The 16263-nt window shown below is 46.0% G+C and overlaps 1 protein-coding gene across 14 annotated transcripts in view; it reads right to left on the bottom strand.

The window, feature by feature from the left end:
• Positions 1 to 2088: 2088 nt before the first annotated feature.
• SLC37A3 (solute carrier family 37 member 3) overlaps positions 2089 to 16263 on the bottom strand; it is a 398944-nt gene continuing 384769 nt past the window's right edge. For 3 of the 14 annotated variants that reach the window (XM_085004806.1, XM_085004808.1, XM_085004807.1), the window contains 6 exons: positions 15300 to 15441; positions 13040 to 13141; positions 12396 to 12443; positions 10674 to 10825; positions 6390 to 6455; positions 2094 to 3949 (listed from right to left, as the gene is read on the bottom strand). In XM_085004806.1, coding sequence (XP_084860932.1) covers positions 3857 to 3949; positions 6390 to 6455; positions 10674 to 10825; positions 12396 to 12443; positions 13040 to 13141; positions 15300 to 15441 — 603 coding nt within the window. In that variant the 3' untranslated portion in view covers positions 2094 to 3856. 14 annotated transcript variants of the gene reach the window in all.

Raw genomic sequence — 16263 nt, 5'->3', positions numbered from 1 at the left:
CAGTAGGTTAAGGATCCGGCGTTGCCATGAGCTGTGCTGTAGGTTGCAGATGCGGCTCAGATCCCGCGTGGCTGTGGCTGTGGTGTAGGCTGGTGGTTCTAGTTCCGATTCGACCCCTAGCCTGGGAACCTCCACATGCCCTTAAAAAAATAGAAAAGAAAACTTGAAAATCACACATGTAGGCTAATCGGCACAGGAGTCTGTGTGGGGAAGGGATGGGAGTTGAGGTTATGTAAGTTGATCTCGTTTCCCTTGAGGCTGCTGTTAACTAAACACCAGACAGTATTATATAAACTGATACCACAGCTCTCTTTAGTACCTAATAGAGCTATTGTTAGATTATAAGAACAGCTCATCTGGGAAGGCTGGTGACACCTATTGTAGAAAGGAAACTAAAAAAGGGTGAGCAAAAAGGAGAATCCAGTAAAAGATAGGAGGTAAGAAGATTCGAGACATTTAAATGTCACAGAAGCCGAAGGAAAAAAATCTTGGAAAAGATGACATGGTTATGGCATCAAAGATAAGAGGAGGATTAAGAAAAAATGAGGGGAGTTCCCGTTGTGGTTCAGCAGGTTAAGAACCTGACTAGTATCCATGAGAATGTGGATTCAATCCCTGGCCTCGCTCAGTGGGTTAAGGGTCTGGTGTTGCAGTGAGCTGTGGTGTAGGTCTCAGATGGAGGCCTGGATTTGGCGTTGCCGTGGTTGTGGTGTAGGCCTCAGCTGTAGCTCCAATTTGACCCCTCGCCTGGGAACTTCCATATGCTGCAGAAGCGGCCCTAAAAAGGAAGAAAAAAAAGATGAGGAGTTCCCTGGTGGCCTAGAAGATTAAGGATAAGTGTTGTCACTGCTATAGCGTGGGCTCAGTCCCTGGCCCAGGAACTTCTGCATTCTTTGGGCCTGCCCGGGGAGTGGGGGGCTGGGGGGGGGAGATAAGGAATGAGAAGAAAAGATCTCTAATTTCTATGACCACCTTCAACTGCAGTTTCCGTAGAGTGATGCAAAACAGGTCAGAGGTTAAGCCAGCCAAACTAGTCACCTGGCGAGCAAAGGGAGGTGCTAGAATTATGATATCAGAACATCAAGCATCAACCAGGATGAACAGATAGGCCGTTGGAGTCCTAGCTGAGGAGGAGGTTAGTAGCGCGTCCAAGATTTGGTTGTGAAAAGAAAAATAGGACCCACGTCAGAAGGGGGGGGTGAAAATGTCCTATATCCTCCACCCCAGTGAATGTCACGATGCACAGAGGGGGCCCTCAGACATCTCTTGTGTGACGGCTGACTGTGGGCCCCCAGGAAGCAGCACAGAATAGAGCAAGCAAGGAGTTCCGCTGTGATGCAATGGAAATGAATCCAACTAGGAACCAGGAGGTTGTAGGTTCGATCCCTGGCCTCGCTCAGTGGGTTAAGGATCCAGCATTGCCATGAGCTGTGGTGTAGGTCACAAACGCAGATCTGACTTGCTGTGGCTGTGGTGTAGGCCGGTGGCTGCAGTTCCGATTCGACCCCTAGCCTGAGAACCTCCGTATGCCTTGAGTGCGGCCCCAAAAAACCAAAAAAAAAAAAAAAAAGAATAGAGCAAGCAGGAGTGGAGAGTGACCCTTCCCTAAGAAACTATATGGAAGGAGGACAGAAAACTTGAGTGGTGAGAAAAGGCAGGCTGGAGCTCTGTATTCCAGCCCAGCAAGGATCAGATGGAGCTGCCAGAAAAGCGCTTTTCCACATTAGCCTTCACCAAGGCCTTTTCTTCGAGACAAGATTAAGAAATGAAGTTAACCCTTAGGAGTTCAGTTTTTTTTGTTTTTTTTTGGCCTTTTTAGGGCCCACATGCGGCATATGAAGGTTCCCAGGCTAGGGGTTGAATCAGAGCTGCAGCTGCCAGTCTACACCACAGTCCCAGCAATGCCAGATTTGAGCGCAGTCTGTGACCTGCACAACAGCTCACAGCAATGCCAGATCCTTAACCCACTGAGCAAGGCTAAGGATCAACGCTGTATCCTCATGGATGCTCCATTAACCACTGAGCCACACAACAGGAACGCCAACCCTTAGGAGTTCTTTAAAGCTAATTTGCAAGGAGACAGTCAGAACCAGGACAATAGGAAATATATTTTATTTACAATTTCATTTCAGGTCCAGCATGGGGGCTACAGAGAGGTCAGAGGAATATTCCGCCCAGCTAAGTTTAAACTGGACAAGAAAACAATAGCTGGAGTCAGGATACGAAGATGTGACCGTACTGATGACATGGTGGGGACGGAAACTCTCTCAGCCAATGTCAGCAAGAGGTTCAATCATCAAAATGCGATTCGTTTTAATGATTCTTAAATTACAAGGGGGCAACTCATCCAAACTTAGCACCATCTTCCACAAAGGGAAGGGAAGGCCTTCACAGAATGTCACAGAAAAGGGGCCCTCTCAGCAACTGGAGGGGAAGATCAGCAAAATCTGGTGACACCGCAGGGTCAGTGAAGGATCACCGGGCGACGCTCAGTAGCGGGAAACCATAAGACGTGAATCATATTCCACAACGCGGAGCTCAGAGTATACATAAAATAACCAGATGGACAGGCATTTATTATAAAAGTCAGTTTATTTTCCTTTTCTGTGTTTCATATTTTCCCTTTTTGTCTGTAATCAACTGATTGGAAATCTGCTTGATTCAGTAATGAGTTCATAAACATACCGTGTTTCAGGGTATAAACCAAGAGGTTGAAAAATATTCCTGAACCCTTTGCAAATTAGGCAGTCCTCAGGATTGCACATTTTTCGCCTGTTCACTTATATAATTTAACATATACTTACAGAATGACCTTAAAATAATTAGTACAGAATTCACAGCCTTGAAGACATACATTCTACAAACTTCTAAAGAACAGACACCTAGATACCCTCCAGCCCCAGCAATCCATTCGTGGGATGTGGTACCACATCCTTAATGCTTGAAGGGCCAAAAGGTCTTTCCTTTTTCTCTAATCCTACTCTTCTGCTGAGGTAACTCAAGGAACCCGGTTGGGACAGAGATCAATCCTCTGAAAACAGGGCTAAGCCGATGCGCTTCGTAGTGGATCCCGAAGTTCCCCGAGAACAAATGGGAAGTGAGTACTTGGGTGGTCAATTCTGCACTGGAATGTTCCCAGTGATGTACCTTATGGTCCTTGAAAGGAAGACTAAATACTTGCAGGAGCCCAAGATAATTCTCCACGAAGACGGAGGAGAACAAGTTGACAATTGTGTCAAGATATTTCTGTTTCTGGAGCTGAATGGCTTCAGAACAGATACAGAGGGACTGGGCCAATCCGCATGTAGTGTGATTTTTCCCACTGCAGTTCACAGAGGGAGTCTCTGTCCAAGGCAGGCTTATGCTGGATCCAGCTGCACTATTTGATCAGGATCTGATGCTTCAAAGATGAGCCACGCTCTGCAAACTCATTACCGAAGCAAAATGCAATGATGCTCTCTAATCATGGAGCACGTCCTTGATGTAAACTGTGCACGACTGCCTCATGGTCCCTCAGCTCTCCAGGCTGGAGAACAAGGATCCAGGTCCAGCACAGCATTTAAGGTTAAAGGGATAAACCTCCACAGGCCAACAAAGACCTGGCAGATTCATTTCATAGGCCATTCAGTACATTCATGAAACACCACCACAAATCATTATCAATAGTTCCTGTAGTGTAGAAAAACAGCCCAGCCTTCCTGCTGGTTAGCATCTCAGGCGGCTGATACTGTTGAAAGAGGCTTGACAATCTGAGGTTATGTTGGAGTTCTTAAGACAACCCCAAAAGAGGGTGAATGAAAAGAAATAATAGTTCCGGATGTGTTTCCTATTATTCTCGTTCTTTTGTGGGCACCGGTCACTCTCTCAATAAGCGAGCTGGTCGTCTTTGCATGAGAGAGCATATTTCCCTCACTATTAATGGTGAAATAAATAGAATTGTACAACTTGTCTGTGAAGAGAAAAAAGGATTAACTATGCAGTGACAATTTAATTCTGTTAGAGCATCATGTTTTGAACAGAATAATGCATTTGGACAATTAACATCCATTTTGACGTTGTATAAGGATAACTCAGTCTTTAATGAATTAGACAATGATTGTGAAAATTAGTTATTATTACAAAATACTTTACAGTCTCTAACAAAGAACTAAGGTACACAAATAATTTGCCAGAGGCAGAGCAGAAAACGGATAGGAACTTGGATTTAAAAGTGTTTCTGGAGTTCCCGCCGTGGCGCAGTGGTTAACGAATCCAACTAGGAACCATGAGGGAGCGGGTTCGATCCTTGGCCTTGCTCAGTGGGTTAATGATCCAGCGTTGCCGTGAGCTGTGGTGTAGGTCACAGACACAGCTCGGATCCTGCGTTGCTGTGGCTCTGGCGTAGGCTGGCAGCTACAGCTCCAATTCGACCCCTAGCCTGAGAACCTCCATATGCCATGGGAGCGGCCCAAGAAATGGCAAAAAGACCAAAAAAAACAAAAACAGTGTTCCTTCTGATAGATTTCAGTTTTCTATTACAATTTCCAGTATGATCATACCAGCAGGATCCTCAGGAGACATCTTCCTCTACGTAGCATGGATGCCAGAAGCCGAACACAGAGTTAGAGGGCCCAGGCTTTAGAAGCCAGAAGGCGGTTGGGCAGAAGAAAGCATCCTTTGTGACTGCAGAGACCATAAGCCCTAAGTCAGCTCCAGGGAATTCTAGGTGCTGAGCTAACCCAAGGCTCCTTGGACAAGGCTGAAGGACAGCGTCTGGACTCAGGGTAGGGGTAGGGGTAGGGATGGAGACTGCCTCCAACTAGGATGCCCTAGAATTAGGCACAGGATACTGAATGCATTCCTGGAGGACGAAGCCCTCACCAGACTCTCAAGTAGATCTGTCTTGAGCACTGGCTCCATAATGTGATAAGAGGATGTCAGATGCTTATTCAACAGACAGCAATGGTTTAAAAGCACAAGGCTGTATTCTGTATCGGCTGTTTCCCAGAAAGTACAGAGCTCCAGCCAAGAACGTCTAAGACACAACAACAAGTTTCTCAAGAGACTTAAGGTTCGTTTTACATCTCGTACAGCACATCTTGTTAATTATAGCAATGCTTCTTTTTTAACCCTATGTGGCCTGGAGTTCACTGCGATTTCCTTCAGAATCCCCAAATTTTATATATGTGTGTGTGTGTGTGTGTGTGTGTGTGTATTTACATATATTTTAGGCGTGTATTTATACACACACACACACACTTTTTTTTTTTTTTTTTTTGGTCGTTTTAGGGCTGAACCCGCAACATATGGAGGTTCCAAGGCTAGAGGTGGAATCAGAGGAATAGCTGCTGGCCTACGCCATAGCCACGGCAACTCGGGATCTGAAATGCACCTGCAACCTGCACCACAGCTCAAGGCAATGCCAGATCCTTAAGCCACTGAGCCAGGCCAGGGATCGGACCTGTGTCCTCATGTATGCTAGTCAGATTTGTTTCTGCTGAGCCATGACAGGAACTCGCACAAATTTTATCTAGCAGAGTGTGCCCTGGAATAGTACCCTGATTAATGGTTGGGAATCTAAGTTTCTTATCATTTTTTTCTGAAATTATAAATGATAATACTCTTTAGACTCAAGCCAAGGACAAACTAACAGGCCTTTTTACCTTTAAAAAAAAAAAAAAAAAAAGGATGTATCTCTTTTTTTTGGCCGTGCCCATGACGTGCGGAAGTTTCCGGGCCAGGAATCAAACCTGTGCCATAGCCGCAACTCAAGCCACTGCAGTGACAACACCAGATCCTTCACCTGCTGTTACCACAAGAGAACTCCAAGAATGTGCCTTTTAGAATGACAAAATTTTACTTTTCACAAAAGAATCTTTAAAAACAGTCAGCAATTTTGCTGGTTTAAGAAGTGATTTAACTATAAAAAGAAATGATCTATTGATATGTGCAACAACAAGTATATATCTATTTGAATCTCAAAATAATTACGCCGACTGGAAAGAAACAGGTAAAAATAGGTAGGGTTCGATTCCATTTATATTAAACTCAAGAAAATACCAACTATAGCAACAGAAAATGGATCAGCATTTACCTGCAGAGCAGCAGTGGTGTGGTAGAGGGAGGCGGGAGGCAAGGATGAAACAGTGCCCTGAGGACACTTTTGGGAGGGAGGGATCTGTTTACTGTCCTGATCACGAGGATGGTTTCCCAGAAGTGTATGCATATAGGTTAAACCTCGCCCGAATTTTATACGGTAAATATGTGCAATTTATTTTAAGTCAATTAGTCCCCAACAAAAAAGGACTATTTTGTATGTAAAAAGAAATAGATGATTTAAGTAAATGCTTTGAACGAATTTAATTTTAAAATGACTAGGTTAAAAAAAAAAAAAAAAAGCACACACTTACCATAAGAATGAAGAAGTAGAACACCCACATCCATCCCAGGTTGTCCTGGATCAAAGAGACTAAATACTAAGAAGGAGAAAAAGAAATCACAACATAACCCTTTACAAATTAATAACATGAAGTAGCTAAAGCGTAGATTAAACGGGGCTCTTCTAGAAAAGAAGAAGGGAGTTAGGATTTGTATGTTTTGCAGCTTATGGAGCTTTTTCAAATACAGGCTCCTATTCAAGCTTTGTGGACGACCTTCGTTTGGTAAGCTGGTGGAGTCCAAATATGAAAACTGCACAGCAAAAGGCATATGCCCAGAAGGCTTACTCTTACTTACTTTGCTTTTAAGAGGAAAATGAATAGCCTGAGCCACTTCAATTTTAATCATTCCTTCTTCCAATAAAGGTACTCTCGGAGTTCCCGCTGTGGCTCAGCGGTAACTAACCCAACTAGTATCCATGAAGATGCAGGTTTGATCCCTGGCCTCGTTCAGTGGATTATGGATCCCAAGTTGCTACAGCTGTGGTGTAGGCTGGCAGCTACAGCTCTGATTCAACCCCTCGCCTGAGAACTTCCATATGCTGCAGGTGTGGCCCTAAAAGGGCAAAAAATAAAATAAAAAAATAAAGCATACCATTCATTTTTCAATTTCGCTGTTTGTGCATAGGATTACTGTTTGACTTTGACACTCTACAACAAAATCTTTTCCTTCATTTTCAATTACTAAAAAGTATCCAATATCTTTTACCCCATTTTCTTTTTTTTTAATTACGGTAAAATACATGTAACACAAAACTTGCCATTTAAACCACCTTTCAGTGGGTAACAGCATTATCAAATACATTCGCGATATTACACAACTATCACCACTACCAATTTTCAAACAGAAACTCTCTACCCATTAAACCTCTGCAAGAACTCTCCATGGTCCCCTCTCCTCAACCCCTGACAAACTCTTATCTGCTTGTGGTCTCTATCAAATTGGCTAAAGTTCACGTTAAATGGAATCACACAATATTTCGTCCTTTTGTGTCTGGCTTATTTCATTGAGCACAAGGTTGCAACATGGATCAGAATTCCATTCCTTTTTTGTGGCTGAATAATATTCCACTGCAAGATACCACTTTTTGTTTAGCCATTCATCTATCGATGGACACTTGAGTTGTTTCCACCTTTCAGCTATTATACTGCTACAATGACCATGGACAAACCAATGCCTGAATCTTTGTTTTCAATTCTTCGTGTGCAGCACATGGAGGAGGAGAACTGCGAGGGCACATGGTAATTCTATCTTTAACTTTTTGAGGAACCACCATAGTGTTTTCTGTAACAGCTGCGTAATTTTGCATTCCCACCAGCACTGTATGGGAATTTTCCCACATCCTCACTAACACTTGTTACTTTTATTTTAATTATAGCCATCCTAATTGGGTGTGAAGTGATGACAGCTCATGTTTTTATTTGCATTTCCCTAACAGACCAAGAAGAATGAGCATCTTTTCAAGTGTTCACTGACCACTGATATAATCTGTCATGAGGATTTGTGCCTACGTCTTCTTATAAAGGTTTTATTTCTTAATTTTTTTTTTTTTTTTTTTGCTTTTTAGGGCCGCACCCACAGCATATGGAGGTTCCCCGGCTAGGGATGGAATCGGAGCTGTTGCTGCTGGCCTACACCACAGCTCACAGCAATGCCAGATCCTTAACCCACTGAGCAAGGCCAGGGATCGAACCCGCAACCTCATGGTTCCTAGTCGGATTCGCTTCCACTACACCACAATGGGAAGTCCTTTCTAAAGGTTTATAGTTTTAGCTCCTTAGGTATTTGATCCATTTTGAGTGAATATGGAAAAGGTCCAAATTCACTATTTTGCACTGTGTATATCCAGTTTTTCCAGCACTGTTTGTTGGTGAAGAAACCACTTTTTCCCCATTGTATTGGTACCTTTGTCAAAAATCAATTGACCACAGATGTAAGAGTTTAACCCATGTTCACCCTACTAGTCAAAATTTTAAGTGGAAGAAATGAAGGAGCTCCCATGTGGCTCAGTGGTTAACACACCAATCAATGTGACACACTGTGACAAGGGTTCTACTAGACGGAGGCACCAACCGCTATTGAAACCAGAGGGGGGAAAACAAGCTTTTTGGTGGAAAGTCAAGGAAAGGTTGGGGGAACAATGCTACTCAGTATGAGTTAGGGGAGTGGCTGGGGACAAGGCTGATGGCTTTTTTTTTGGTACTTTTAGGGCTGCATGAGCTGCATAAAGAAGTTCCCAGGCTAAGGACTGACTTGGAGCTGCAGCTGCCAGGCTACACCACAACCACAGCAACACGGGATCAGAGCCACATCTGCGAGCTACACCACAGCTCACGGCAACGCCAGATCCTTAACCCACTGGGCAAGGCCAGGGATCGAACCTGTGTCCTCATGGATGCTAGTCAGATTTGTCCAGCACTCTGAATTTTTAATATCAAGTCATGGAGTTTGGGGTTTCATACCTCAAGCAATGGGAAATCATTCAAAAATCAAAACGGCGGGGGGATGAGTAAAGCTAACAACGACTTACTCTGGATCCTACTCCCCAAACCATGAACGTCAGTCTAATGCGGACCCAAGTTCAGTTAGGGATCTGAACACCGGCAGGCATTCTCAACAAGAAGAAAGTCCTTGAAGTGCTAATTAAAATCTATGCATTTGATTAGTGAAGACAACATTAGCTAGGAAGGAAAACTTCATACACAGTAATTTCAGAAAGGGATGCCCATATCCATGAGGACACAGGTTCGATCCCTGGCCTTGCTCAGTGGGTTAAGGATCCAGCGTTGCCACGAGCTGTGGTGTAGGCCGGCAGCTACAGCTCCAGATTGACCCCTAGCCTGGGAACCTCCATATGCCATGGGTATAGCCCTAAAAAAGACAAAAAAAGAAAACAAATTTCTCCCATCTTTACCAAGTTACTTTTTTTTTCCTGTTAATCTCATAATCAAATATGCTAACGCACTGATGCCATCAAGCGTTCATGCTATAACCATTCAGCAAATATCTGAATGTCTACTGCGTGCCAGGCACCATTCCCGACACTGGGGCTACAGCAGAACATAAAACAAATATAAAGCTGCCCTTGTGAAGCTCACGTTACGGGGAGAGAGAGAGACACTGACAAATAAATATACAATATACGGCTCGGGGAGGTTTATCTTCCTCACTACTTGCTCTCGCATTAACCAGACATGCAGTGATCCACCCTCATTAGGCAAGCAAGGCAGCAATCTTCAAGGCCACTAATGATCTGCATGTCAAACCTACGAGCCTTGTTTCTCCCCTTCTTTCTTCTGGCCTCTCACGTCCATGATCTTAGTAACACGCTCCCCAAGTTCTGACTTCCTGCTTCTTTGACCACTGAGCATTCTCTGCAGTTCTGCCTGTGTTTCCTTTCCCCACTGAACATCCCATCACTCCACGGCTTCAACTATTTTATCCACGCAGATGATGCTCAAATCCATATTCTGCACGATTAGCACTCAATGACCTAGAGCACCATACCCGAGGAGCGGCAGGACTCATGACCACCCCAGAGAAGAAATACCTTTGTACAGCTGAATTTAAGCAAAAAAAGATCCATGGGAATAGGTCTGACTACCGACAACAGGCCAGTCTCAGCCTAGACGATCTCAAACTTCAGAGCGCCTTAGAGTCACCGGGAGAGCCTGTGGAGGGACGAAGCCCCCGGCTCTCACTCAGCACGTCTCGAGTAAGCTTGGTGTCCTGTACCTGCATGAAGAGCTCAGATGATTCTGACATAAGCCTGCCTTTTGAGACACAGTGGCAGGAAGCAGAGAAAGCGACTCAGGGCAGCTGTGAGGTCCAGGGCATTTTCTGGTGGGGATGCACGTGCAGAACGGGTGTACGCATGTGGGTTTGGTGGGGGAGAGGAGGCAGGGCCTGCCTGTCAGGTGGGGGATAAGGAGAAGCATGTGTCTCTTGGCCTCCGTGGAGTGCCAAGTTCAGGCTGCAAGAAGGCGGTGGCGGGCTGGGACTGAAGGATCTGATGAGGTGTTAGCATCTTTCTAGACAGGAAGAAAGTAGAGGAAAGAAGGAACTGAAACATGCAGAGGGACCTTCTGCATCCGACGTCATCAGGCGGACCTCGGAGGAGACTAAAAACCCCAGGCTCTCGGCTCAGAGCGCTACAGCACAAGAGCGCCACCTACTGTGGTCCCGCAGGTAAACTCTTCACCGCTGAATTCAGGACGACAGGACACCCCAAGTCAAGGCGTCACCTGCTCTCTCACCTGGCCCACCGCAGCTCCAATGCTCCCAGTTCCATCAACGATTCCTGTGACGGTCGCCAGAGCCTCATTGCTCCCTTGGATCAGTTCTTGACGACCCAGGTCCGCAGAAATAGCAGAGCTGATCATATTAGAAGGGCCGCCGATGAAAAACCCTGAATTTATAAATAGAATAGGGTCTTACTAAGACACTATTTGTGACAATGCTAAGAATCTACTGAATAAGGCAAATCCTTATCCCAATATCTTCATCGGTATGTTGGAGAAAAACAGAAAGAGGGAAAGAAAGAACCGGTAAAAATGGAAACTCCCCCAGAGAGGAGCATCTTCAACCTAGTCAGCATCCACTTTTCTGTAAAAAAAAAAATATGGGAGCTCCCATCTTGGCTCAGTGGTGACGAACCCAACTAGCATCCATGCGGATGCAGGTTCGAGCCCAGGCCTCGCTCAGTGGGTTAAGGATCTGGCACTGCCATGAGCTGTGGTGGAGGTCGCAGACGCCGCTCCGATCTGTGGGTGTGGCTGTGGTGTAGGCCGGCAGCGACAGCTCTCATTAGACCCCTAGCCTGGGAACTTTCATATGCTGCAGGTACGGCCCTAAAGATACCAAAAAAACTTAAAAATTTAAAAAACATATATAGTGAACACGCACCTTTCTAATCCAGTGAATCGTGCATTCACGGACAACTAACTGCACTAGCTTGTCAAATTCCATGGGAGAGACACGTCACAGGGCGTCACACTACCCCGATTCAGCCAAACAAACATACTGGAGAAAAAGGGGGAGAAGAGCAAAAGCGATCTAAACGGTGCAGGGCGTTCCATCTGCCTCTGCTCTCAGGGAGGCCGTCCAAGGTCTGAGCAGGAGTCGGCCCACGTGACTCTGTCCAGCGCCTGGATCGGCTCCACGTGCCTCAGGCAGCAGGGCCCCCGCCCAGTCTCCCATGGTCTCAGGTTCAAAATAAGAATTTGTCTCTAACATGGTCACTAACTGCCCTCAACTGTTTCATCCGGGACTCAAGCAAAAAATACTGACTGGAGATCCCGCTGTGGCTCAGTGCTTAACAAACCCGACTAGCATCCATGAGGACGCAGGTTCGATCCCTGCGTCCTTGTTCAGTGGGTTAAGGATCCAGCGTTGCCACAAGCTATGGTATAGGTCACAGATGAGGCTCGGATCCTGTGTTGCTGTGGCTGTGGTGTAGGCCAGTGGCTACAGCTCCGATTTGATCCCTAGCCTGGGAAGCTTCATATGCTGTGAGTGCGGCCCTAAAAAGACCAAAAAAAAAAAAAAAAGAGAGAGAGAAAGAAAAGCTGACCAATTCCAACATAAGGAGGAAGGACTGGCTATACTGGACTTCGGGAAAGCTGGTGAACTGGCCTCCCCTGGGGCATCTTCCTAAGCCACTTCTGGAAGTAATTCGGTGGGGCAAGAATCAAAAATCGTAGAAAATCTCTGCTAAGAGGGATGCTTCTCAAGGAGTTTCCTTCTGGCACAGTGGGTTAAGGACAGACGTTGTCGCTGCTGTGGCTCGGGTTCGATCCCTGGCCAAACAAAGGGGGGACTGCGGCTATAACAGCAAGACTGAGGCATCTTTCTTTTAACTGTTTGAGTTCTCCACGATTAAGGCTTTAGCATTACTCAAAATAAGGGAGAAATCAGTTTCCTCCTTTCCTTTTTATTTATAGAGGGAGAGTGCAGTGCAACAGAGCCCTCCGGCCTACCTGTGACAGCCATCAGAAGGGCATTGACGGACTTATCGTTTGGAGAACCTGTGAGGGAAGACAAGACACAGGACAAAGCTGTGAGGAGCGCGCATTACATGTGCCTCCACCGAACGGCACACACTGATCTGGCTCGCCGCGACCTCACCCATCATACCCGCAGACGACAGGCGGATCCACTCCAGCACCGCCTCTCCCAACTTTTATTTGCAATGTCTGCCTCTCATGGTGCTCAAGCTACTGCGACTTGTAAAAGCTACAGAAAAACTCTACTTCTATCTCAGCAGCATCTTAAGGAACATACACCAAACCTACTAATTACCATCTTTCCTCTTTTGAAACCTTGTCCCTTTTATTGTTTTATTGGCTCTAATGCTGTCCCTCTGGAGCCTACCCGCAAACAAAGCATATACACTCCCCAGCAAGCTTTTAAACAAACCAACAAAGCAGGAGAGATGCCAGTTTCCTCCCCAATACAAGTAAAACTATGTGATGATACTCTCACCCGCTTTTACAGGACAACACAAAGTTCCCCTCTTACGCTGTTGCGGCTGCTCTCCCCCGGCTGATCACTGACTCAAGGCAAATAAATGCCTTGGACCTAAGGGATCAGGAAAATAATGTACTGGCAAGGGAATACTCACGGCTGTATCCAACGAGGGACCCGACAGCCAGCAGCAGGCTGAGGGCTAAAACGGGGGCTCTCTTCTGCAGCACATCGGAGATGAAGCCCTGCAGAGTGCCACCTTCAAGCACAAAGAGGGCAGCCCCATCAGAGTCATTTCCAAGTTAGCTCAGTTACCTCACTCTTGCTTACCACGTACCCTCCGCCTGCTATCAGGATCCTAACACGTGTCTCTGCAAAAAGAGAGCTGCCTCCCCTAAAAAGATTCCTCCGTGATTTCCTTTTAGAAAGGCTACCTGACTGTGAACCGCCATACGGATGATGGGGACAGGACACCGCAATTCAGACACTAAAACAAGGGAAAAATCATCAGAACTACCCCCCATATTCCTTCCTGCTTTTCCTTCTCAAAACAGCTGGAAGGCTTTTCCTGATTTTTCTGCTTTTCATTTTAAAAGATAATTAATCAAGGACTATGCCTCACAGGCTATTAGTAGTCGTGAACATAAATGCTCCCTAAAATTGAATGCAGCAATTATGGCTCAGTAATAACTAACAGGCCAGGATGCTTAAAAAGAGGTCGTGTAGATCCTTGAAGCCTCTTAGTCACATTTAGAAATAGTCCTGTTTGGAGGTCTGGGGCCATGGGGCACCTGCTACATCCTCATCAGAGACCCAGAGGGATGTGCAGGTCTAAAGGCGTCAACCTCACCTTTGGCTCTGGAAGAAGAGCACACGGGTTCAAATAAAGTATCGCCTAAGGATACACCACGCTTTCATGAGCTCAGAAAACACTTAGTCTTACCACACTTCTTTTTGTTTGTTTATTTTAGCCTTTTGAGGGCCACACTCTCGGCATATGGAGGTTCCCAGGCTAGGGGTCGAATCGGAGCTGTAGCCGCCAGCCTATGCCACAGCCACAGCCACGCCAGATCTGAGCCGCATCTGCAACCTACACCACAGCTCACAGCAACGCCAGATCCTTGACCCACTGAGCAAGGCCAGGGATTGAACCCGCAACCTCACACTTCCTAGTCGGATTCATTTCCGCTGCATCACGACAGGAACTCCTCCTCTTACCACACTTCTAAATGTAAACATTATAGAAAGGATATTAATGTTTCACCACACCCATAGAAGCAATATCCACCAAAATGCAGTCTTGTACATCCGTCTGATTTTAAAGTTTCCGACTTATTTATACTTCCAGCTATAGCAAAAAGTTATATTAAAATCTTGTTGTGTACAGGAGTTCCCACCGTGGCACAGTGGGTTAAGAATCTGACTGCAGGAGTTCCCGTCGTGGCGCAGTGGTTAACGAATCCGACTAGGAACCATGAGGTTGAGGGTTTGATCCTTGGCCTTGCTCAGTGGGTTAAGGATCCAGCACTGCTGTGAGCTGTGGCGTAGGTCGCAGACGCGGCTTGGATCCTGAGTTGCTGTGCCTGTGTCGTAGGCCAGTGGCTACAGCTCTGATTCGACCCCTAGCCCGGGAACCTCCATATGCCATGAGAGCAGCCATAGAAAAGCAAAAAGATAAAAAAAAAAAAAAAAAAAAAAGAAAAGAACCTGACTGCAGCAGCCTGAGCCACTGCAAAAGTGGGTTCAATCCCTGGCCCAGCGCAGTGGGTAAAAGGATCTGGTGTTGCTGCGCCTGCGGCACAGGTCGCAGCTGTGGCTCAGATTCGATCCCTGGCCAGGAACTTTCATGTCGTGGGTGTGACCATAAAATTAAAAAAAAAAAAAAAAAAAAAATCTGCTGTGTACAGTGAAGTGATCGTAAAATAAATCCCTACTATTACTCCCATCTTTATGATCTAACAGCCAATACACTCAACTTGTATCTTTCCCTTCTTCGGCTGCCATCGGTAGGAAACACAGGGGGTAAAGTGATCACGTCCACATTCTAACGTGGCTCCCTGGCGGACGATTAGCTTCGCAGCTGAGCTATCACTGAAATCGCACAAAGGGGTTACACTTCACGAGATCAGAGAGCAAAACATCCCTGCGCTTCCTGAGACAAAAGAACTGATCCATCCACACGGGACCGAGAAAAAAAGAGCCCTATAAATCACAAGACTGCCGCAGGCGAGGTCTCCTTTTCTGGCTTTTTTTTTTTTTTTTTTTTTAAAGAGTTTGGCTATTTACTGGTAGGACAGTTTAGGAAATCTAGCTGTGGAATGAACAAAAAACTTTAAATGATGCCAGATTTCATAGCCCAGGAAAATATGACGAGGGATTAACTTTCGTTATAGAAAAAGATGCACTGCTGGCCTTACCTATAATTCCTCCGACATCGTACCAAATGGACAGCTTGTCGGCTTCGGCCTCCTTCCATCCAAAGTTGTTACTCAGATAAAAGGGCAACCAGAAGAAGAAGGAGTAATTCACTAACTTCAAGCAGGCAAAGGCCAGTGAATACTGTAAGAAAAACATCCAGATGTCAAAAAGGAACAAAGAGCCCAGCAGGACCACTGTTTTTAATGTAATTAAAAAGCAAAACAAGAGAGAGGAGTTGGGGGCAAACAGTACCTGATGTTACAATGAATTTGAAACGTTTCAACAAATTCCCATTTGCCTGACTTAACCTAGTCTCCCTCCTCTCCTCACGCCCGTTCGCATCTAGAAAGGCCTCTGGGATAAAAAACACACAGGACTCTTCCTCAGTTGTCCCCGCTTTCGTCTCCTTTCAGTTCTCTGGTAGAAGCAAACCAGTGTTTTGAACCTCTGAGGCAGGGCACACACTCAGACTTCTTCATGCAGGTCAAGAGAAAGCTGCTCACGCCACTAACTAGCAGTACCCACCAGCAAGGGAATCCAGGAACCCTCACAGCTTTCACTGCAAGCAGCGAGGCTTTTCTGGTTCTTCTACGACCTGCCAAGTTTCTGCTATGATCAATGCAAAGTAATGGGGCTGGATTACTGTTTCAAGGTCTGAGAGAAGCATCAACGTTGAAAGCGCCTTCGAGTTGCAGTTTCCAAAAGCCTGATGTGCCCGCGTCGAGGGGGGGGAGTCAGAAAGGAAGGGTTGGGACGGTCATGGGTCCTGCGGCTCCATGCAGAGGCGTGCAAGTTGCAGTGGCCCGGAGATGGCCGTGGGGCTGAGAGGCTCGTGCTCGACACATTCTCACCAGGAAATCCTGACGTTTAGCATCAAAGGCAAAGGGGGGAGGAGCGGGGAGACTGACTTCAAAGGCTGTCTGGCTAGTATATTCGTCTCCCTGGAGCTGCCAGTTATTCCCT

Source organism: Sus scrofa, chromosome 18 (assembly GCF_054392235.1).
Source record: "Sus scrofa isolate SSC_HxYL_T2T_F1_AM1 chromosome 18, Sscrofa_HxYL_maternal_Yorkshire_Landrace_v2.0, whole genome shotgun sequence".
NCBI classification, from domain to species: Eukaryota; Metazoa; Chordata; class Mammalia; order Artiodactyla; family Suidae; genus Sus; species Sus scrofa.
Note: the sequence above shows the minus strand (reverse complement) of the source record. Positions and strands in the feature narration are given on the sequence as shown.